The 25,411-nt window shown below is 42.8% G+C and overlaps 1 protein-coding gene across 1 annotated transcript in view; it reads right to left on the bottom strand.

Annotated features, from left to right (window-relative positions):
• The window catches only part of LOC126252741 (dipeptidase 1-like), a 1,484,085-nt gene that overhangs the window by 842,176 nt on the left and 616,498 nt on the right, over positions 1–25,411 (bottom strand). Inside the window, exon 4 of the mRNA XM_049953644.1 lies at positions 1,958–2,066. Coding sequence (XP_049809601.1) covers positions 1,958–2,066 — 109 coding nt within the window. The remainder of the gene's footprint in view (positions 1–1,957; positions 2,067–25,411) is intronic.

Here is a 25,411-nt window from a genome sequence, read left to right on the forward strand (position 1 = left end):
AGTGCCAAATATGGTGGACTTCGTGAAACCGTCATTGCAGGCATTTCACAGTTCGTATAGAAATTAATAGTAGCCTGAGGAATCATGACACCTCAAAAAGAAACATGTAGAATACAATTATTTGCACGACAATTCTGATGGTGCAATCAGATTTACAATATCTTTATTAGTTTAAAGTTTAGTATCTGACTGTAAATTATACAAGTGACACCCAGCAACGAATTTCCAAAACCTAAACGGCTCACCTGATTGCGTCGATCGACGTGTCTTTAGAAAGCTATTAGTGTAAACCTAAAGTCGTATGAACTACAGGCATGTGACTTGAGTAGTACATGAGTTATTGGAGGTCAAAGTGGTCGATTACTGTCTATCATGTCAGCCCCCAGAAAGTAGTCCACAGTTACACGAAAAGACGGTAGCAGCATGCTTTACATATACTATTTATTCATCTATATCTTTGTTTATATCCGATATATGCTATTGGTGAAGAAATAGGTCAATTATTTAGTGTGTTTTAGAATGCACAGACACATTAGGCTACTGGCCTACTTTTGCTTGCTTTTCCTTTGATATGTCTCTATTTAATTTGTTTATATATTTAATAACGTGTGTTAGAGAGTGTTTATGATCCATCCGTAGGAATATTTCCTTAATTTCAAGTTATTTAAATGTAAAACCAGTATTTCAAGTGTGTTTTAGTATGTTCGTGAGTGTGCGTTGTCTTGGAGACAGGGCGGGAGCGCTCTAGCCAATCACAACGATGGTTCGAAAAAGAACACGTGGAGAGACTGTACGGAAGTGGGGGAGGAGGGTCGTTTCTCCGGAGAGGACAGGGGGGAGTCCGGGACAGGACGGCGCGAGGGACGCACGGTCGCACGACAGACGTGGAGTGTGGAGTGGTTTGCGCGTGGTCGCGAGACATATAAATGCTTCGGAGTGTGGACTTGTGAACTTGAGACAAAAATGCACTTAGAAGTGAATATCTCGTGAGCTATGTTGTCGTTCACAACTAATTACGGGCAGTAGGAATCTATTGTTTCCCTGCTATTCAACTTATATTTTATTTAATTGCTCGACCATCGACGCCAATAAGTGTTTTGCAGAAATATACCACATTCTCAAAAGTACTACTACTACCGTACCCATCATTTAAAGTCGTTAAAACAGTTCCTGCAGATTTTATTTATTGCAATCTTTTATTTATAAATTTCTACGTCACATTCGCGGTTCCCGAGTGGTAGGAAACTTCGACCATTCGATTCATGTGTATGTTCATATTGTATACTGCAGACTCAGCAGTATTTGGCTTGTAATGCGGCAACTACGTATCCCAGCCCCTAGACAACGAAACCAGCCAAATCTTTTAATATTTCAACTCTGAGTCTGAGGGTACGGAGTTGAGGGCCAACACCATCACCTCATTTAATTTATTACTCAAAGCCGGCAAGAGACACAACTGTCACACATAGCAAAGGAAACGTGCCACAGTACGCGAACGAAAGGAAAAACCGTTTCTACCAAGTGGTTGAACCTACCCTTCTGTGTCTCCCACGCAACCATGTCCTATGACTTCACTTTTTAGAAATGACTGCAAGTACAATCAGTTTAAGCTGTCTCACTTTATATTTCCAGATTTTCAGTTCTGTGTTAGTATAGGTGTTTTCATACGGGCAATGGCTATGCCTCAAATGTGATTGGAAGGTGACATTACATACCATAATCCATACTGTACGATACTGTTGCGATACCCCTTTCAAATACTGTTTTTTGAAGTTTCCAGTAATTGCTTTTAGCCTACGATTGGTAAACGTGCAGAAAAGAGGTCACCTTAGTGATCGAAGGTTACCCAGATGACACCACGGTGACTTGTGCGCTGGTTGCCACAGACAAAGGAAGTTACGTTGGCAGCCCTGGGCTCCCACCCTGGTGCTTTGCGTTGGCAGCCCTGGCTACTCACCGCGGTCCCTGTCTGCGCGTCGCGCCGCCACGTCCTCGGTCAGCCGCTCCGGAACTACGTCACCGTTGGGCAGCTTCCGGTCGAGGCCAGGCGAGGAGGCGACCCGGGTCTGCCAACAACACAGAAGCAGCCATGCAGACCGCGCCCATATGCGCAACACTTGTGTGCGAAGCTGTTAAACAGAGCAGGCGCTGACTGCAGCCACTGGTTCGTCAGCATAGCTGGTCTCTACCGCACATTTACTTTTACTACTGTATTTACAAGTATAATTATCAAAGATCTGCTACATAAGAAGAAGCCGACTACAGGAACTGAAAATCGCATCAGCACCTTCGATTCACAATGGAACAGTTCATTTTCTTTCACGCTTCCCCATTATTCTCCTAAATCTACATCTACATTTACACACCATGAGCAACGTCACTGCACAAGTTTCTTGTACTGCTGCCATTTCCTCCCTTTCCTGTTCCAGTTAGGAATGGCTGTCGCTAACGACCTTATGACGTCTAATTTTCTTGTTTTGGTCACTTAGAGAGATAAACGTAGATCGTTCCTGGGACGTAGGTTCTCGTAAATTTAACAGTAAACGTCCACTTATGGGGAACTTCTCTTTTGTAGCGTCAGCCAATAGTCTGGGAAATATCTCCGTAACGCTGTCGCGTGTACTAACGAATGCGTTACAAAAGACGTCGATCTCCTCTGGATTTTTCAGTCTCCTCTTAATAGTGCTTAGCAATTATGCCAGGCTGACAAGCAATGCTCAACACCCAAGAGAACCATTGTTGTGTAATGCTGTATTCACGAAATACACTTGGAGTGAAATCTGACAAGAAGAGAACCCTTTACAGAGTAGTTGATATGAGATGGCTTGTTTGTATGCAGCAACTATACGGATTCGTCACAGGGTCAAAAAATAGAGTTGGGCAGCAGCTGTGGCAGACAAATGACAAGATAGACTAGCATCAATTTAGAGTGATTTTTTCGTAAAAATGTCACAGTACTTAGCTGGAGTATGACGATTAGGTATTGGAGTGTCCACTTGCACTGACCTAATTTTAACGAATATTATAGTCGTAGATCCAGTGTACGATGACCTTCCACGTCCGACTTGTCTTTTCTCGGCCATTCTGATACAGTGCGACGATTATCCGACCAAGTTGTTAAGGTACTATCTGCTGAATAGGGCCGTACACCTCCCTGCATTCACATTTCGGAAATGAATGTCTGCTTGGGAACTGCTTGTGTGTCGTGAGGGGAATTTGTAAAATAGTGATTGTCGTCTACGCCATCTCTGAAGTCTAGCCTTTTCTATGTAGGCTTTGCCCCCATCTTCGGGAGGACACAGCCTGTAAAACGACTGTCAGATTTTCCACTGAATCCCAGCATCTGCTACTGAGAAAGAAAACAAAGTTGTAAAGCTTGGAGACTGTCAATATACAAGACAAGGTTATTATACTGCCTAGTTTGTCCACATTTCAGTAGATATAGTTTGTCGATAGACACTCAGTTTGGTTTTAGGTAGAAAATATCTGTAGAAAGTCCGGCGCTATGCTTTTTACGTAAGTTGAAGCATTGTAGAACTAGTGGGAAAGCTCATCAATGGTTCCTTTCGTATCTGTGAAACACGAAGCTGCATGCTTTTCTCCAGTGTCAGAAAGCAGGGAATTTATTTGAATTTGACTACGTTGCTGTAAAGTAGGTGATGGAGTATGGTTCTTACGAAACGCGAGGAAAATATACAAAAAAATTACACTACTTCTAATATACAGTATCACCAAACATGTTCGATAGTGAAGCCCATATGTGCGAGTATGTTGTCAAGTTGAGCACAGGCGCGTGCTATTCAGGGCTGAAAATATAGAACCGGAAGTAAGGCAATATCGTGTGCAATTTATAATCTATATACTGCATCACGTTCGTTATTTAAGGAATCTTGTAAGAGATAATAGATATTTCTTGCAATAATTTAAAGCTGTAATTGAGTTAAGGCAGTAAACTTGCACATATTCACTCTGATTCAGTTTTCACTAACATTTTTAAACTCAGATTGTACAACTGATAGTGGTACGAAATCATCCCCTATTCCCCTATGATTCCCATGTATTCCAATATATCTCTGCTCGTCAATAGTTGGAGGACTATTTTTATATCGTACCTGTGACGTAGCAATTAGAACAGCAAGAAAGTTCATACGCATTTTACTGTGTCTTTGTTTATCTTGTTCTCGTATTTCGTGTAAGCTATGTTGAACAGATTTTAGGTTAGTTAGAAACTGCGTTATAAAATACACAAGTTTACTGCTACTCTGTGATTGAAGACAATAGATTTCGGTCTAACATCGGTCCGCCTTCGGTTCTCCCAGATTAGGGTGCGCAGTGTATGGCAGTCTACTCAGGCTGACATCTTGTCGATATTTTTCTTTTAGTTCATCTTCAAGCCACTTCTGCTCACAGTATTTCTTGGGGTTGTTTCACACTTCATTCTTAACATCAGTATTCACTTTTCAAACACTGGAATCGCTTCTAATGAAATACACTTCTTTGTAAAGCACATTCCTTGTACAGACTTAAGTAACTTCAGTTTTCTTCTTTGGTACATGTTAACCACCAAACTTTCTTTGGTAGCCAGCATGAGAAATATTTGGAATAGGCTGTACTGAGCAGCTTTTATAAAGGTTCAAAATTGCGTTATAAAATACATAGCAGTACCACTTTTTTATTTTATTTTATTTTATTTTTTTTTTTTAAGATAGGAGACCCGAACATGATCTGATGTGCCGCAACCGATTGTCTTCAGTAAAATATGGCGCTACAATTTTGTATTCTACAATGCAACTTCTAATTTTCCAAATATATCTTTGAGTCTCACTTTATCTCTGAGATAATCCTACAACAAGACATCGTTCGTGAAATAACGAAGGCTAATATTTCGGTTACGTATTACTTCTGGTCTCTAGTTCTCCGCACACCACTATGTTGCTGCACAAAATTCATACGTGTCGTTTAATCACCCACAATATAAATATGTACTCTGCCCCCGTCTTCCGCATTAAAACCATAGTACAACATAAAACACGAACTTTTATTTTCATTCATAATATTATTAAGTGTTTGTAAAGCAGTAATTAATTGTATTTTAAAATATTTTCATTTATTGTCTTCTAAATCGGCTGTTTGTGCTGCAATACTTCATGGATCACTACCACACTGTCAGAATAATTCCGCATCGGGCACAGAGGTATATCCAAGTGAACCCCTATAGTCATAACATTACCATCGCGCCACAGGATGAGAGTATAAACTCGAAACTAATACACAAATATAAATATTATTAAAAAAATGATCAAGGAGCTATGAGTCAACCCAGCATCAACTGAGAATGTTAGAAAGGTATAAAAGATATTCTTCGACAGTTGATACATCCTGTCACCTTGGTTAGTCATTCAGACAAGATGTAGCATGGGTATATGTTGAAGTACTAACTACAAGCAACACATGAATACTTTCCAGTTCCAGAAACTTACTATTTAACAGATTCCATGCGGACAGTGACGCATGCTGAAAACTACGAAACATGAAAGCAAAACGCGCTGAAAACGTCTCTTGAGCTTGATGGAAGTTAAGTGGCTGTGTCAGCACATTCCACAAAAAGTTGAGCACATTCATTTTGAAACATAAAGTTTGAACAACATATCACACCGTGCAATTCTGTTACTGTAGTCTCTCACAAAGAGATGTTCCGAGACAAAACTAGATTTCTGTCCTTATTCATTGTTGACTACTACATACAACTACACACAAAAATGCTTGTAAAATTGCTATACTTTAATTTCGTACTGTGTACAGAATTTGTATTAAACGCAAATATGGCTATATTCTGGAACCGACAATATACTTGGAATGGTGTGCGTGTGACGACATCTGCAAGCAGCGGACACAGTCCGGTAGCAAGTTACAGCCTGCCCAGAGGAGCTGTTACTGACAGGGGGACCATCAGACTTGGTAACCACGGATTTCGATGAGTCTTAGGTATGTTGTAGAGAGTACCTGGCCAGCGGCAGTTCATTCCACGGCCCTCAGTTCCGGAGAAAATCGACTTAAAAAGTTTTATGCGTACCTATTATAACTGTAACATTAGTCATTCTTCGACCACGAGAGCGTAGCGCAGCGGTTAATATTCGTGGCTATTTTTCTGGCACTACTGGTTCAAACCCTCCTTTTATTTCGAATTTCATTGACTAGAACATCATTAAATAGCACATGTCATGCATAATTATTCAAAAGTAGTCATAATTGTCGAAACGGGCTTCAAGCGTGTATTCTGTTTGTTACAGAACTAGTTTATTCCCTACCACTTCCTTCATTTTCTGTGGTAAATAAGAATTCGAAGCGGTATTTGGCACAGAAGCAACAGAAACACAAATCCGTACAGCACCACCACATTTAATGAATGGAACTGCCTCGCAGACGCTCAGAATTTCCAGAAGCAATGCCGAAAAACACAGTTCGTTTGAATTAAAAAAGATTTTTCCTTCTTCGATCAACTTCGATGCGAACCTTAAGTATTTTATAACTATTGTGAAAGCAGGTACACTAAATCGATGCATAATTAGGGAACATATTTTTATGGACTCTTCCATCGAGCTGTTTCTCTATTAGTCTTTAGCAAGTATGGAGCGTGTAGTGTCCTCTTCGCCACTGTAGAGTCTTGTACTGCATCGAAGCAAGGGAGAGGACGTTATGTGTGGTTGGTACCCTCTTTCTACAACACAAAGGCACAGATCGATTAATACGGTTCTTTATTTGTATGAACTAGCGCATTTACTTAGCTTGAACAGAGTCCATGTGGTACAAGCTCGTCAGTAATAGTCCTCTTCTTGCAGACAATATCGGTAACCTTGCTATTAAAAACTGTAGTCTCGCCATTGTCACTAATATGGTAGCTGTGCACTGTCGTAGCCTGTTATGAACTCACCCACTCTGGGAGTGGATGACAGACGCCAAACTGGAAGTGAGCCAGTGAGCCCGGTCAGCAGCGGCCGCCTAAATACTTGCTGTGGAGAGGGAGTTGGCGGTCTGTTGCTTGTCGGTGTGTGTCCGGTCTCTCTCGTGGTGGGCGCACTTGATACAGTGACTACTATCGATCTTCACACTACATCTTTGCCAACAGGTGTGCTGGCGACAGCTTACAACAGCACAGAGCATTACGAGTTTTTGAGAAAACTTTAAACTGCCTATAAAAGTAAACATCAGAGGGACCCAAAAGTGGAGTACATGTAAGTGGAATACTTTTTATGGTGAAGGCACATGCCGTTCATTCGTTTACAAAGATGTGCCTGATCATTCTGCCCTACAGAATCTAGTTCGGCGGCTTGTCCACTCTGCAAAGCAGGTTAGACGTCGATATGTGGCAGATCTGATGACGGAGTACACAGCTGGTGTAGACGCAAGTCTTTCAGGGCACAGTGTTAAGCTTAGCAGACGACGAGTTGCATGTTACTCGGCGACACTGTCAGTTGCAACTCCACAAGGCACAACATCATCGAGACCAACAAGTGCTCGATACATGTATTTCGTCACATGTGCAGATCATTGGGGAAAGTATTTTGCTATGGGGTACATTCACCTGGGCTTCTTTGGGACCTGGGGAAGTAAACGAAGCCAGCACATCTCGTGTAGACTACACGAACATTATTACGGACCACCTGCATCCCCCTCAAGCTTCATGTCGTCACCGTAAGCGATGGCATCTGCCAGCAGGACAACTTTGTTTCAGAAGGCTAGAGCATGATTCGTTAACGTCTTGTGGACCAAATTCGCCTAATCTGAAACCCACGAAGAGCTGTAACGCTACCAAGCACCAGCTTTGCCCGCATAACCCTTTCCCAGTTCGAAATTAGGAAAAATCAGCTAAGAATATTAGAGTGCAGTTTTCCACTATGGGTTTGAGGTAACGGGTGAATTGTGGCATCCTCAAAATATTCTAATTTGGCGTGGCCACACGGGCCGCTCGGCCAGCCGGGGCCCAGCAGCAAACACGTGGTGACGAACGTTAGCCGGATGAGATGGGTGGCCCCAGTGCACGGTCCAGGCGCTGTGTTGATGAAGGAGACACGGTGGGAGTGCCAAAGATGGCGGACTTTGTGAGTCGTAATGGCAGACATTTCACAGTTGGTGTAGAAGTTGATAGCAGCCAGATAAATTATGATACCTCAAAAAGAAACATGTACATTACTATTATTTGCAGGACGATTCTGATGGTGTGATCACATTTTCAATATATTTATTAGTATAAAGTTTAGTATCTGACTGTAAATTATACAAGTAACAAGCAGCAACGAATTTCCAAAATATAAACGATGAGGAGATCAACAAAAATATAGAAAAAATATCTGAAGTAATGGCCAAACGAAGATTAACCTTTTTTGCACATCTCTACCGAATGGATGGAAATAGACTAACAAAACAAATACTACTATATTTCTGGAAGAAGAAATCGACAATAGCATGGATTACAGAAGTAAGAAAATATCTTGAAAGAAACAACATCAAAGAATATGAAATAGCAGAAAGAAACCGTTTTAAAAACAAAATACTAAATTTAGAAGGCTTTCAAAACAGAAGAAATAAAAAATCGGGAACAACATGGACAGAAGAAAGGAAGAAACTTCATGCCGAGAAAATGAGGGAATCCTGGAAAAACAGGAAACAACAACAAAGGAAGAAGAGGAACTGATGTTATTAACGTGATCCTAGTTGGTCAATACGATTGTTAAAGAAAAAAAAAAGACTTTCATCCGATTTCTTCAATCTACATATCTTTAGAAAGCTATTAGTATAAACCTAAATTGGTATGAATTATAGGCATTTAACGCGAATAGTACATGAGTTATTGGAGGTCAAAGTGGCCGATTACTACTAATCGCGTCAGGCCATAAGTACTCCACAGTTACACGAAAAAACGGTAGCAGCATGCTTATAAATATATTTATTGATCAATGTCTTTCTTTATATCCGATATATACTATTCATGAAGAAATTGGTTATATATTTACTGTGGTGTAGAAAGCACAGAGACATCATGCTATTGATCAAACTCATGTTGCTATTCCTTTGACATACGTTTATGTAATTTGTTTATGTATTTAATAATGTATGTTAGAGCGTGTTTATGGTCCAGCTGTAGGAATATTTATTTAATTTCTAGTTATTCAAATGAAAATCCAGTATTTCGAATGTCTCATTATGTTTGTGTGCATACATTGGCTTGAAGCCATGGCGGGAGTGCTCTAGCCAATCAGAGCGATCGTTGCAAAAATGACGCGTGGACAGACTGCATGGAAGTGGAGAGTAGCACCGTTTCCGGAGAGGACACGAACCAGCACGGAGAGGACATAGGAAGTGCTGGACGAGGCGACGCTACGACGCGATGGAGGCACAGTCAACGGAAAGACTTGGACAGTGGAGCAGTTTGCGCGCAGTCGCGGAGGATAGAAATATTTCGGAGTGCCGACCTGTGCTCTTGTGTGATTTCCGTGGCTTCAGCAATGAAAACGTACTGTGTCTTTAGAAGTGAATATCTCGCGAGCTATATTGTTGGTCATAAATGATTACGTGCATCAGGAATCTATTGTTTCGCTGTTATTCAACTCATATTTTATTTAATTGCGGGACCACCGACACCAATAAGTGTTTTGCAGAAATATACCACATTCTCAAAAGTAGTTCTGCTATCATACTCATTATTTAAAGTCGTTAAGATAGTACCTGCAGATTTTATTTAATTGCAATGTTTCATTTATAAATTTGTATGTTATTTTCGTAATTCGCAATTGCCGAGTGATATAAACCTTCGACCATTCGATTGATGTGTGTATTCTTATCGTATACTGTAGACTCAGCAGTATTTGGCCTATAATGCGGCAACTACGTATCCCAGCCCATAGACAACGAAACCAGCCAAAACTTTTAATATTTCAACTCTGAGGTTGAGGGTACGTAGTTGAAGGCCATACTACACCTCATTTCATCAGTTTCTGTTATGAAAGCCCGCAGGGTTAAAAATTGCAAGACAACTGAATAGTTTCCATTGTCACTAGTAGCTAGGTACTGTGAGATATGTTGCATAAGAAAATCTCAAAGAACTACTTAACGAAGTATTACACCTAAAATAAAAATAAAACTATAGGAAAGCAGCAGTCGTCTGTAATATACACCGCTTTAAAAATAGTGAAACAGAGAGGGTAAGGGATGTCGTTTCAGTGATTAGAAACCCGAGTCAGATATACAAAAACTTGCCAGGATAAGTCCACTTATCAGCATGAAGTGCAACTCCCTTATCCTGGACGCAAGCACTGATTCCGTCTGGAAGGGTGTAATAAAGCTCTTGCAGGCTCTCCGTAGGGGAGTTGGTGCACGACTGTTGCAAATGGTTTTTCGTGTTCTGGATGCTGCTACTGGGACGAACTTGACCTCAGAGCTGGTGGCACACTTTTTCCGTCGAGGACATATCTCAGAATCTTCCTGGCATCACACAGCTTCACGCAGACTGTTCATAGATTCACATGCCATGTGTGGACGAGCGTTGCTCAGTTGAAAAATACCACTGCAGTGCTGTCACGAGGGAAGTAACACAGGAGGACTACTGACATCTCCTCAAGTCATACCCGGTGGCTCGCCACACCGTGACGTTAGGAGTAACACCACTGTACCTGTCCAAAACACTGGAAGAACAGTGCCTCTGTCCAGAATCGCCGTCAATGGTCGTCCGGCGTGGTACAGATCCGCGATTCATTGCTGAAGACGGTGTGACGCCATTCACCGGCAGGCCTTGCTTCCCAGCAGCTGTACCACGCCAAACGGAGCCGTTTGTGTTGTGGAGTTGCCGTCAGCCTATGCACTAGACAGTAGTTCCCTAGTTCTGTCGCAGCCAATCTCTCACCAGTCGTTCAGTACGACTCAGAACGTTTCAGAAAGTCAGTTCCCGTTCTCGCGTGACAGGTGCAGATGGTAAAGGGTTCGCAGTGTGCTTGATGGGCAAAACAGAGATCCTCCCTTGTGGTGGTGAGATGTGGACGGCTGGAACTTTGACGGCTGTTTGTCCCTGCCGCTGGTACATCAGGGTGCCCTACAAATCTGGATATTGCACCATTCGACCAAGCGGCCAAATGGAGGCCCACTACGACGCCCTTTTAAAAACTGTCTCACAGAGAGATATTCCAATTTCTGCCCTTATTCATTGTTGACGACGACACACAAGTACACACAAAAGTTCATGTAAAATTTCTATACTTTAATTTCGTACCGTGTACAAAATTTGTATTATACGCAGATATGGCTATAGTCTGGAACCGACAATATACCGGGTGATCAAAAAGTCAGTATAAATTTCAAAATTTAATGAACCACGGAATAATGTAGATAGAGAGGTAAAAATTGACACACATGCTTGGAATGACATGGGGTTTTATTAGAACAAAAAAAAACAAAGTTCACAAAATGTCCGACAGATGGAGCTGGACAGCAAAAAGTCAGTAACTGCTACCGTGACGGGTGAGAGGTACGTCGATATGTTACAGAATCGCATCATCCCCAGCCTGGCTGATAAACACCTGCTGGAACGTAGGACGTTTATGCAGGATGGTGCTCCACCCCATATTGCAAGACGCGTGAAAGATCTCTTGCGCGTGTCGTTTGGTGATGATCGTGTGCTCAGCCGCCACTTTCGTCATGCTTGGCCTCCCAGGTCCTCAGCCCTCAGTCCGTGCGATTATTGGCTTTGGGGTTACCTGACGTCGCAAGTGTATCGTGATCGACCGACATCTCTAGGGATGCTGAAAGACAACATCCGGCGCCAGTGCCTCACCATAACTCCGGACATGCTTTACAGTGCTGGTCACAACATTATTCATCGACTACAGCTATTGTTGAGGAATGATGGTGGACATATTGAGCATTTCCTGTAAAGAACGTCATTTTTGCTTTGCCTTACTTTGTTATGCTAATTATTGCTATTCTGATCAGATGAAGCGCCATCTGTCGGACATTTTTTGAACTTTTGTATTTTTTGGTTCTATTAAAACCCCATGTCATTCCAAGCCTGTGTGTCAATTTGTTCCTCTCTATCTACATTATTCCATGACTTATTCAGTTTTCAAATTTATACTGACAAGTTTGATCACCCGGTACTTGGAATGGTACGCGTGTGACGACGTCCTCAAGCAGCGTTTTTTGTAAGTTGAGTATGTCCAGAGTGCTGTCGGCTGTGAAAGTGCGCTAATAAAAAGCCGCCCTTCTTACAAGAAGTTGGAACCTAGGACCTAGGAAATCGTGTGGCACTGAGATAGGCAAACGCTTGGAGCAGGTCGTATTGGTTGAATAAACTGCTCAAAATACACACCATGAAAAAAAAAAAAAAAGCTGACCTACCTAGAACGGTGGAGGAAACGAAATGAAACTTCACGGGTTGAGTGGGTATGTGGCGTTATTTCTGTGTTTGCAAAATCGAGTGAAATTTGCAAAGAAACTGGCCGTATGACGTAGCACCCCTTCTGGCGTGGATATGTCGTTTGATTCGGTTTCGCAAGCGCTGGCCAGGTACTCTCTACAACATACCTAAGACTCATCGAAATCCGTGATGACCAGGTTTGATGGCCCCCTTGTCAGTAACAGTGCCGTCTAACACGGGTACGCGGCTTGACCGTTTCCTTGACAGTGATCACTCAACATCTATCTGACTGTGTTCATGCGTCTTATATTCCTACCTGACATAGTAACGAACAACACTAACGCACACCAGTGAGTGTTGTAGCCGTCATAGCGAATTGAAACTCTATTACATACCCGTCGATGGTGTGTACGTGTACGAAGCTACACTCAACCGATTATGTCTTCTGGGTTCTTCACGTTTATGTCAGGTAGTGTATGTTTGTATAGACGACTTGCTCCTGTTTTCACCAATGCAGCATCTCATCTATTCCACTTTCAAAAATATTATGTCGTACCACTTGGCTACGGAGTGTCACGGACACTTCCAACGAGTATGTTACGCTCTAGCTGGATATCGTCTACGCACAGTTACAGAAAACAGAATAAAGAAAGCTAATAACGAGTATCATTTGACGTCGAGATGGAAGTACCGGCGTAAACCAAACACTAGGGAAATTAAGAGTAAGAGCAGCGGCCCTGGATAATATAAAACGAATTTATTTACATTAAGCCACGGAGAGAGATTAAACAAGGGACCGTAAGATAGAAGACAGGGAATGAAATGGAATATTCATGCCTGAAACAAAGATTAATGAAGAAGGAAGCATATTCAGCATCGCCTGAGGAAAGCGACAGCGGTAACTTCTCGATCTTTCCGTCTCTCGTTCAACGTCGCTGACTCCAGATATCTCGTGTTGCAGTTATAAAGCCTGTCTCGCGACGTTTTCAGAACTTTTTCGATTTACTTATGTCCCGGAACAGATGTTCAATTCTTGCCTTTACAAATTGGGCTCTACAATGAGCTTTGCTGACGATGCATAGAAGTCGTATTTTGACATTGGTCACACATTTTCTGAAGCAATTACTGATCAGATTAGAAACATAGTAAAACCAGTCCAGGCCGCTAAAACATTCCATTACACAACGTTCACTTGATCTCCGACGGGGTTCCCTTTTATCAGTTTTCAGATAGCACAAGTTTCGTAGAAGTCCTCGCAGAGGGCATTTTATATCCACATACATTGTCAATGGTGTAGTGACTACAGTTGCTGCTGTATCTAATAAATGTATTACTTTTACTGCATGTAAATATATCATGACGAACGTATTGCTCCGAATCAAGTTGTAATAACAAGCCAGTATTTACTGTGTACTCGAAACATACCAGTCACTATAGAATTACCATGGTTACCTGTGGCGTCCCTTTCGAGCCACATACGTTACGCACAAGCCCCCATAAAGGGTACCGTGTGTCTCACATTCAGTGTCGGTGACATTACTTCTCTTGTCTATAGCGTACCCATTGTTTCTGCTGTATGTAACATTATTATGGTGTGTACGCTGTTCTGAATCAAAGTTCTCATAACAAGCCAATAATTCTGCACCTGTGAAGTCTATCGGAATATACCGGTCTTTACGCTGTAACGTAATTACTGGAGACGTCCTGTCTGTGACAACTTTGCACTATGTAAAGTCCCCTCACAGGGTAACTTATACCAAATTTTAACGTCAGTTGCGTATTGTTTTATTGTTTCCTTACATTTTTAGCGTCTTTGGTACTGCTCCTATTGTATTAAACGTACTTATTACCCCTTAAGTACATAATTATGATTACGTTTAGAGTAAGAAACTGTAAGCCATACTACTGTATTCCGTACCTTCGGCTTTAAATGGAATGACATAGATCTTCCTACCGTTACTATGGTTACTGATGTCCTTGTGAGCCATCTCTGCTTTACATACATTACGCACAAGAAAGGACCACTGGTCTAGCTCGAATGTTAATTGTTTATTTCTTTATTGTGTTTCTTTTAAGTGTTCTTCTATTGTACTTCACGCATGCCTATTGTACTATTTAAATGACTGTGATCCAAACATTTCATAGTTGTATTTTTAGTGGTTTTATTCGTATTTCACGGGTATTAGCTACCACTGAGGTGATGCTGGAGACGATGAGCGGAACTTCCAATATTTATGCGACGATCTGCACGTTATGCAGCAGCCGCAGTTAAGTGCTCCATGCTTCCAGCTTCTGCAGCCAGTAAGAGTACCTCGTCTTCTACTTATATTGTAGTTATATCACGTTTTACTGTTCTGTTTACCTTCGTGTGCTTTCTAATACTTTTATGTTACTCAGTTTACAGAGCAACCGTCTGAAGAGATCAAACATTGATCGAAAGTGGTCACCGTTTTTAAAACAAAATATTTTATGCAATCTAGGCTGTTTTCGTTATATTTTTATAGTATTTTATGACCTCTGACTTTCTCGTAAGCTACGTTCCAGAAATTTCTATTTCAAATAGCTTTGGCCACGGTTGACTGTTGGGACAACATTCCAGCATAATACTACTGTTACTTTATCTGGTGCTCAGTGCCTGACACGTCCATTAGGATTGTTGACAGTTTGGTGCATCAGACGAACGATGGATCGTTGTGGTAGCGAATATGTCAGGGCGTTTTTCGCGCCGTTCGAGAGCGCAACGGCAGAGAATTAGCTTGAGGCTGGTTCCATGAATCCTGTGTCAGGTAATTCATTGTGAACTGCAGAGTAATCATGTTGCTCCCACACAGAAGGTCGACAACTCATGTACTTCCCAAAGTTTTTCTGCTCTAGGAGAGATGCATAAGAACAGGAAAATTGTACATTAGATAATTTCCATGAACAGGTTGTCAGGAGACCAATACATAGTTTCCCTTGACATATAAAGAGTACCCAACATTGAAATCGCTAAATTCGAAGATAATACCTCAATTTCATCATTATGATCCCTACTACACAGGATAGGCTACAGATACGATACTTTCTATTACAGGGCTATTACAAATGATTGAAGCGATTTTATAAATTCACTGTAGCTCCATTCATTGACATACGGTCACGACACACTACAGATACGTAGAAAAACTCACAAAGTTTTGTTCGGCTGAAGCCGCACTTCAGGTTTCTGCCGCCAGAGCGCTCGAGAGCGCAGTGAGACAAAATGGCGACAGGAGCCGAGAAAGCGTATGTCGTGCTTGAAATTCACTCACATCAGTCAGTCATAACAGTGCAACGACACTTCAGGACGAAGTTCAACAAAGATCCACCAACTGCTAACTCCATTCGGCGATGGTATGCGCAGTTTAAAGCTTCTGGATGCCTCTGTAAGGGGAAATCAACGGGTCGGCCTGCAGTGAGCAAAGAAACGGTTGAACGCGTGCGGGCAAGTTTCACGCGTAGCCCGCGGAAGTCGACGAATAAAGCAAGCAGGGAGCTAAACGTACCACAGCCGACGGTTTGGAAAATCTTACGGAAAAGGCTAAAGCAGAAGCCTTACCGTTTACAATTGCTACAAGCCCTGACACCTGATGACAAAGTAAAACGCTTTGAATTTTCGGCGCGGTTGCAACAGCTCATGGAAGAGGATGCGTTCAGTGCGAAACTTGTTTTCAGTGATGAAGCAACATTTTTTCTTAAAGGTGAAGTGAACAGACACAATGTGCGAATCTGGGCGGTAGAGAATCCTCACGCATTCGTGCAGCAAATTCGCAATTCACCAAAAGTTGACGTGTTTTGTGCAATCTCACGGTTTAAAGATTACGGCCCCTTTTTCTTCTGCGAAAAAAACGTTACAGGACACGTGTATCTGGACATGCTGGAAAATTGGCTCATGCCACAACTGGAGACCGACAGCGCCGACTTCATCTGTCAACTGGATGGTGCTCCACCGCACTTCCATCGTGATGTTCGGCATTTCTTAAACAGGAGATTGGAAAACCGATGGATCGGTCGTGGTGGAGATCATGATCAGCAATTCATGTCATGGCCTCCACACTCTCCCGACTTAACCCCATGCGATTGTTCTTTCTGTGGGGTTATGTGAAAGATTCAGTGTTTAAACCTCCTCTACCAAGAAACGTGCCAGAACTGCGAGCTCGCATCAACGATGCTTTCGAACTCATTGATGGGGACATGCTGCGCCGAGTGTGGGAGGAACTTGATAATCGGCTTGATGTCTGCCGAATCACTGAAGGGGCACATATAGAACATTTGTGAATGCCTAAAAAAACATTTTGAGTTTTTGTATGTGTGTGCAAAGCATTGTGAAAATATCTCAAATAATAAAGTTATTGTAGAGCTGTGAAATCGCTTCAATCATTTGTAATAACCCTGTATTTTTTCTCATCTTAATGACACACCACGAAGAAATTATCTGAATGCGACGGAAATAGGTAGATGTAATATACCAACAATTGATTACAATTTCAGAAAAATTGGATAATTTATTCAAAAGAAAGAGCTTCACTATCTGAGGAAGTCTATAACGCGTTGGTCCACCTCTGGCCCTTGTGTAAGCAGCTCAGCCGCTTAGCACTGATTGACAAAATTCTTGCTTGCACTCCTCAAGGGTATTGTGCCAAATTCTGTCCAATTGTGCATTACACTGTCGAAACACCCAGACGGTAGGAGGGCTCTGTCCACAACGCTCCAAACGTTCTCCGGTGGGGAGAGATTCGACGATCTCGCTGATGTGAAGCACGAAGACAATCAGTAGAATCCTCGCCGTGTGCGGTGGGGCATTATCTTGCTGAAATGTAAGCCGAAGATGGCGTAGAACACAGTCAACGTACCGCTGTGCTGAAAGGGTGCCGTGGATGACAGTCAAAGTGGTCCTCCTATGAACACAAATGGCCCCCTTCACAGTCACTCTTGGCTGTCGGGCCGTATGGCTGGCGGCAGTCAGATTGCTATCCCTCCACCGCTCGGGGATTCTCCAGAGACGTCTTCGGTTTGGAATCTCATTGACTGGGATACAACTGTCTTCAGAAATGAGCTCCGCTTCCAACTGAGTCCCAATGACCAGCGCGGACGTGTCTGCAGAAGCCCCAGAAAGTGGTGTCATACCAACCTGACCGTCACTCGCAATACGGCCCAAAAAATAGAAGTGTTAGCCTGTGGTGCCATTTCTTTTCACAGCAGGTTCCTTAGTTTGTCATCCGCAGCAACCTTACAGCACAGCTATTCACTGACGGTATTCTACGCCCCGTTTTGTAGCCCTCCGTGACAAGCCTCCCAGGGCTTATCTTTCAGCAAGATATTACCTGAACGCACACGGCAAGATTTTCTACTACATGCCTTGGTGCTTGCCAGATCCGACCTTGGCGGTCTAGGCTGCAGGATCTCTCGCGAATTGAGAATTCTTGCAGCATTATCGGCAAGGCCCTCGAACCACCTCGGGATTTTTTGACGATCTAACGCGGAAGCTGCACTGAATTTGGCATGATATCATATAGAGGGTCTATAAAAGGGCGATGTACTTGAGAACAATATTATGGAAATGGAAGAGGATGTAGATGAAGATGAAATGGGAGATACGATACTGCGTGAAGAGTTTGACAGAGCACTGAAAGACCTGAGTCGAAACAAGGCCCCCGGAGTAGACAACATTCCATTCGAACTACTGACGGCCTTGGGAGAGCCAGTCCCGACAAAACTCTACCATCTGGTGAGCAAGATGTATGAAACAGGCGAAATACCCTCAGACTTCAAGAAGAATATAATAATTCCAATCCCAAAGAAAGCAGGTGTTGAAAGATGTGAAAATTAGCGAACCATCAGTTTAATAAGTCACAGTTGCAAAATACTAACACGAATTCTTTACAGACGAATGGAAAAACTAATAGAAGCCAACCTCGGGGAAGATCAGTTTGGATTCCGTAGAAACACTGGAACACGTGAGGCAATACTGACCTTACGACTTATCTTAGAAGAAATATTAAGAAAAGGCAAACCTACGTTTCTAGCATTTGTAGACTTAGAGAAAGCTTTTGACAATGTTGACTGGAATACTCTCTTTCAAATTGTAAAGGTAGCAGGGGTAAAATACAGGGAGCGAAAGGCTATTTACAATTTGTACAGAAACCAGATGGCAGTTATAAGAGTCGAGGGACATGAAAGGGAAGCAGTGGTTGGGAAGGGAGTAAGACAGGAATTAGATTAGGAAATGAGACACTTAAAGTAGTAAAGGAGTTTTGCTATTTGGGGAGCAAAATAACTGATGATGGTCGAAGTAGAGAGGATATAAAATGTAGACTGGCAATGGCAAGGAAATCGTTTCTGAAGAAGAGAAATTTGTTAACATCGAGTATAGATTTAAGTGTCAGGAAGTCATTTCTGAAAGTATTTGTATGGAGTGTAGCCATGTATGGAAGTGAAACATGGACGATAAATAGTTTGGACAAGAAGAGAATAGAAGCTTTCGAAATGTGGTGCTACAGAAGAATGCTGAAGATTAGATGGGTAGATCACATAACTAATGAGGAAGTACTGAATAGGATTGGGGAGAAGAGAAGTTTGTGGCACAACTTGACCAGGAGACGGGATCGGTTGGTAGGTCATGTTCTGAGGCATCAAGGGATCACAAATTTAGCATTGGAGGGCAGCGTGGAGGGTAAAAATAGTAGAGGGAGACCAAGAGATGAATACACTAAGCAGATTCAGAAGGATGTAGGTTGCAGTAGGTACTGGGAGATGAAATGGCTGGCTCTGAGCACTATGGGACTTAACAGCTGTGGTCATCAGTCCCCTAGAACTTAGAACTACTTAAACCTAACTAACCTAAAGACATCACACACATCCATGCCCGAGGCAGGATTCGAACCTGCGACCGTAGCAGTCGCGCGGTTCCGGACTGCGCGCCTAGAACCGCGAGACCACCGCGGCCGGCACTGGGAGATGAAGAAGCTTGCACAGGATAGAGTAGCATGGAGAGCTGCATCAAACCAGTCTGAGGACTGACGACCACAACAACAACATCATCAGGACATCAAGTAACTATCAATCAACGCCAACCAATATAACTGCCTGCACAAGGACTAGTCGTGGACTTGCTCAGTGCATGAAGTTACATTTTTTAAAAATTGTTATCATTTGTTTTTCTGTACACATACATCACATCTACCGATATCCGTATAATTCGGATAATTTTTTCGTGGTGCATCGTTTTTTATGTTGGATATAACTGACAGTTTATAACACTTACCAGTAGGAGAACGTTATTAGGAACAGGGTGCTCCTAGTTGAAATTAAGGCATACGAAGTAAACGTCGTGACGTTCTGCATGAAGTGAGAAATTACCATAAAATGGCAGATACATCAAATATGTCGGTAAAAGGTTTATTCATGATTCTCACATTAGGCGCAACGAATGCTCACTTGGATTAAGAGAAGGAATGTTGCATTATCTGACTCAGCGTATCGTAGAATCGACGCTGACCACACGAAAAGTGTTGAGAGAAAGAAAACAGCCTCCTGAGGAAAAGTGGTTTGTCGCGGCGCACTATCAAGAGTCTTAACACGTATAGTGGGGTCCCCCCTAGGTTATATGGCCTTCCGAAGGTAAACAAGGAAGCAGTTCCTTTCCGTCCTATAGTGAGCAATATTGGCACTCCGACATATCGTGTAACCAAGCATCTTGCTTCATGTTAATTTCACAAGTTGATCGGTGAGAACGTCGTATAATGAACTCAGGTGATTTCTTAGTCGTTTGGAGGGAATGCGGTTCAATGACTCTGATATTTTAGTAAGTTTTGATGTGGTGTCTCTTTTCACTCGTGTTCCTCTGCCTTGTTCGTTGCGGTTAATTGAGGTCAGGTTTGGTGTTGAATGAACTTATCTCTTTCGGCATGTGTTGACATCCACTTGCTTTTTATTCTATGACCAATATTACGAGCAGACGGAGTTGTGATGGGTAATCCGTTGTCTCCTATGATTGCAAATTTGTTTATGGAAGACTTCGAGGAGCGCGCCATGGAGTCTGCGCCTTTGGAACCCGCCTCTTTCTACAGCTATGTTGATGATACTTTAGCTGTTTGGCCTCATTGCAGGGAGAATTTGAAGACCTTTTTAGAGCATATGAACTCGTTCCACCCGAACATTCGTTTTACGATGGAGGTGGAAGAGGATGGTTGGCTTTCCGTTCTTGACGTTTTGGTTAGGAGGAAGGCTGATGGATCATTGTGGCGTGACGTTTGCTGGAAACGTACTCACTCTGACTTGTATTTACAGCCTGATAGTTGTCACCATCCGGCTCAGAGTGAAGGGGTATTTCGCACCTTGGTAGACAGGGCACATGTCATATCCGACAATGACACTTTGCCAGCTGATCTGGCCCATCTCGAAGCTAGATTTCGTAAAAATGGCCATAGTGAAAGACAGAGTAAACGTGCGTTACGCTATCGATCAACTGTGCATCGTGTGATTGATGATAATACTGGGTCGATATCCTTACGTAGGAAGCAGTTCCAACAATATCGGTAGTATTTTACGGAATTAAGATGTGAAATGTGTTTTCTGGCCACCATCTAAAATTAGAGTGTTTTTGGGTTCTGGTACGGATGATCTTGGTTTGCGTAAGGCGGGTGTATACCACATTCCTTGTGGCTGTTGCTTGCCATATATTGGTGAAACTATCAGGAACGTGGATGACCAATGTACTGAGTATAAACGGCACACACGATTGTAGCAGCCAAGTGGATCTACTATTGCCGAACATTGTTTTGATATAGGTCACCCTATTTTATACAACAATACCGAGATATGGCATACACGTCCAGCTATTGGGACAGTGTTACTAACTAGGCTGTTGAGATTAAATTAGCGAGCTACCTTGTAAACAAGGATGGAGGTTTTTGTTTAAACTCTGCTTGGAACCCTGATCTCTCCCTTGTCAAAAAACAGAGGGACAAAGTCAATGTTACCTCACTTGCTAGTTTGTAGTCTTCCACTATCAATACCTGTGACTTTGGTCATTCTTGGTGGCACTAGTTTTCGGTGTGTGTGTGTGTGTGTGTGTGTGTGTGTGTGTGTGTGTGTGTGTGTGATCTTTCCTGAATTACTCCAAGAACCGAAGTTTTAAATTTGCCTGTACAATCTGCCTGTCCGTTGCAGTTTGTGCCTTGAAAATTGCGGCCTGTACTCCCGCCGAAATATCGGCGGTCACTGTAAGTATCACCTGGCTAAATTCGCGTAAGTTGTTTGAAAATTGTATAAGCCAGGAGAAACTCAGGTCTCCGGGAGAAATGTGTCGAAAATTCATGGACCCCTGTAGGAAACGCAACAGCCAAAATTCGTGCCAGCAGATACTCCTCTGTCTCTATAGAAGCGTCGTAAATTTAACTTTACATACAACTCCGCAAGGAGGAGTTAAATCCGAAGATCACGGCGGCCGCTTGGTTGGACCGCCTGTGCATCTCCGTCGTCTGTCGATATGTCTCCGAACCACACGTGAGAAGGGAGATGGTGCGCTATCACGCTGAAAACACATTTCCTGGCGGAAATCCAGTGGCACAGCTTCCACGAACGGATCCACCACATTTTGTTGGAGAATAAAGTATGCAGCATCAGTTAGCTTGAGTGGAAGAAGGTAAGTCCATCCAGGATACCTGCCACACATGAATACGAAACTGGTGCCGAAATCCTTAAACGTGAGTGGCATGAGGGTTTTCGTCTCCCAGCCATGACTGTGTCGCGAATTCAGAACACAGTCCCCAGCGAACTTACATTCCTCTGTGTACAAAACTCGACGTGGAAACAAGAGTGTGTCGATGCAGCAGTGCATGAACCACGTGCAGTAGACAACGCGTTGCGGAAAATCTGCTGCATCCATAGTGTGTACTCTCTGTTAGTGGCACAGATACGAGGGCAGTTCAATAAGTAATGCAACACATTTTTTTTCTCGGCCAATTTTGGTTGAAAAAACCGGAAATTTCTTGTGGAATATTTTCAAACATTCCCGCTTCGTCTCGTATAGTTTCATTGACTTCCGACAGGTGGCAGCCCTGTACGGAGCTGTTAAAATGGTGTCTGTAACGGATGTGCGTTGCAAACAACGGGCAGTGATCGAGTTTCTTTTGGCGGAAAACCAGGGCATCTCAGATATTCATAGGCGCTTGCAGAATGTCTACTTTGATCTGGCAGTGGACAAAAGCACGGTGAGTCGTTGGGCAAAGCGTGTGTCATCATCGCCGCAAGGTCAAGCAAGACTGATCTCCCGCGTGCGGGCCGGCCGTGCACAGTTGTGACTCCTGCAATGGCGGAGCGTGCGAACACACTCGTTCGAGATGATCGACGGATCACCATCAAACAACTCAGTGCTCAACTTGACATCTCTGTTGGTAGTGCTGTCACAATTGTTCACCAGTTGGGATATTCAAAGGTTTGTTCCCGCTGGGTCCCCCGTTGTCTAACCGAACACCATAAAGAGCAAAGGAGAACCATCTGTGCGGAATTGCTTGCTCGTCATGTGGCTGAGGGTGACAATTTCTTGTCAAAGATTGTTACAGGCGATGAAACATGGGTTCATCACTTCGAACCTGAAACAACACGGCAATCAATGGAGTGGCGCCACACCCACTCCCCTACCGAGAAAAAGTTTAAAGCCATACCCTCAGCCGGTAAAGTCATGGTTACAGTCTTCTGGGACGCTGAAGGGGTTATTCTGTTCGATGTCCTTCCCCATGGTCAAACGATCAACTCTGAAGTGTATTGTGCTACTCTTCAGAAATTGTAGAAACGACTTCATCGTGTTCGTAGGCACAAAAATCAGAACGAACTTCTCCTTCTTGATGACAACGCAAGACCTCACACAAGTCTTCGCACCCGAGAGGAGCTCACAAAACTTCAGTGGACTGTTCTTCCTCATGCACCCTATAGCCCCGATCTCGCACAGTCGGATTTCCATATGTTTGGCCCAATGAAGGACGCAATCCGTGGGACGCACTACGCGGATGATGAAGAAGTTATTGATGCAGTACGACGTTGGCTCCGACATCGACCAGTGGAATGGTACCGTGCAGGCATACAGGCCCTCATTTCAAGGTGGCGTAAGGCCGTAGCATTGAATGGAGATTACGTTGAAAAATAGTGTTGTGTAGCTAAAAGATTGGGGAATAACCTGGTGTATTTCAATGCTGAATAAAACAACCCCTGTTTCAGAAAAAAAATGTGTTGCATTACTTATTGAACTGCCCTCGTATAATTGCTGCTCACGCGGAACGTACCAGAGGATACTGTAACACTCACTACACGCGCAATTGTTCGAATACTCGTTCATGGGTTCTCTTCAACGCGATGAAGTACACCCCTCTTCTAATCCGGGCGTGCGGCGTTGCCGTGGAGCACCACATTCCTGCCTTCTCACGACGAATGCGCCGCGTAAGTTGGGCAAAAAGTTTGTGCGACTGTACCACGTCGCGGAAAACGTTCGTGATGTAGCCGACTTGCAAGTCTTCCGTCAGCTCGAGCTTCGTCACACAAGGAGCATGTTTACACGCACAGGTACTGAGTAGCTCTGGCAGCAAGGCAGACGTTAAGAGACGTCAGGTGACCGTCTGACGTGGTAAAGTGGAGTCATCTTGTCTACCCTATTGCATACCGGGGTGAGACTCTGAGACGTTTGTTTTTCCTTCAGCAGACGGGGACACGTTACACATCTGACATGGGTTTCTATTCAAAATATTATGTACTCAGTCTCCTCTACAAGTCCCAGAAGTTAGTAACGGGAGTTTCAGAACACCCTGTATAATAAGCGTAGTTAATTTCTTACCGATGTCACTTTTTCCAATTTAATAACAGACGTTGCACTATCGTTTATACACTTGTAAGTAGGCTGTTTAGGTTTTTTTATTGGTAACGCCACCTCAGTATGAAAATCACTGGCTGTGCCGTGTGCAGTCTGTGGCTGCTTTGCATTGTTGTAATACTCGCCATTGTAGTGTTAGGCAGCTGGCTGTGAACAGCGCATAGCGTTGCGCAGTTGGAGGTGAGCCGTCAGCAGTGGTGGATGTGGGGAGAGAGATGGCGGAGTTTTGTAATTTGTCATGAACTGCTATATATATGATGATATCAAGGTAAATACATTGTTTGTTCTCTATTAATATCTTTCATTTTCTAACTATCCCTATCAGTAGTTAGTGCCTTCCATAGTTTGTATCTTTTATTTAGCTGGCAGTAGTGGCACTCGCTGTATTGCAGTAGCTTGAGCAGCGAAGATTTTTGTGAGGTAAGTGATTTGTGAAAGGTATAGTTTAATGTTAGTCAGGGCCATTCTTTTGTAGGGAATCTTGAAAGTCAGATTGCGTTGCGCTAAAAATATTGTGCGTCAGGTTAAGCACAGTCTAGTAAAATTGATAAAAGGGGACGTTTCACACTTCTACTTGCCTTCTTTCTTTTATTTGTGCAAATATATATATATATATATATATATATATATATATATATATATGATTTCATTATTTGGATTTTTCGATTGGTAACGTAACAATATATGGATTAAAGACCTTGTTCTGTTTTAAATAGTTGCTTGTGGCACAGTTATTCCAAAGAGACGAAAGTCTCCATTTTTCTTGTTCAGCAGACGCTTTAAATCCATGTCTTAGTGGTGACTTACACCACCTTTACCGAAAGATAATATCATCAGAGGATGAGTTCAAGCAGACCGCAGTTTGGGATTTGCTCACGAGATTTTCCTCGGTGTCTGAGTTACTCTAAGTCTTAGTACAGCATCATCACCTATAATTTTCACTTAGTGGCATACAGTTTTAGTCTCTAAGGGACATGTAATCCATAGATCCGCCCACATAGGTTCCCGAAAGATAAACTGAAACTACTTATCTCATGAGTTGTAACAATTTGCGTACTAGTGTCTGTCCAACTTTTGCAACTGTGAATCACAGATTCAGTTTGTAACCAACATTCAGATGATGGATT

This window comes from Schistocerca nitens, chromosome 4 (genome assembly GCF_023898315.1).
Source record: "Schistocerca nitens isolate TAMUIC-IGC-003100 chromosome 4, iqSchNite1.1, whole genome shotgun sequence".
NCBI classification, from domain to species: domain Eukaryota; kingdom Metazoa; phylum Arthropoda; class Insecta; order Orthoptera; family Acrididae; genus Schistocerca; species Schistocerca nitens.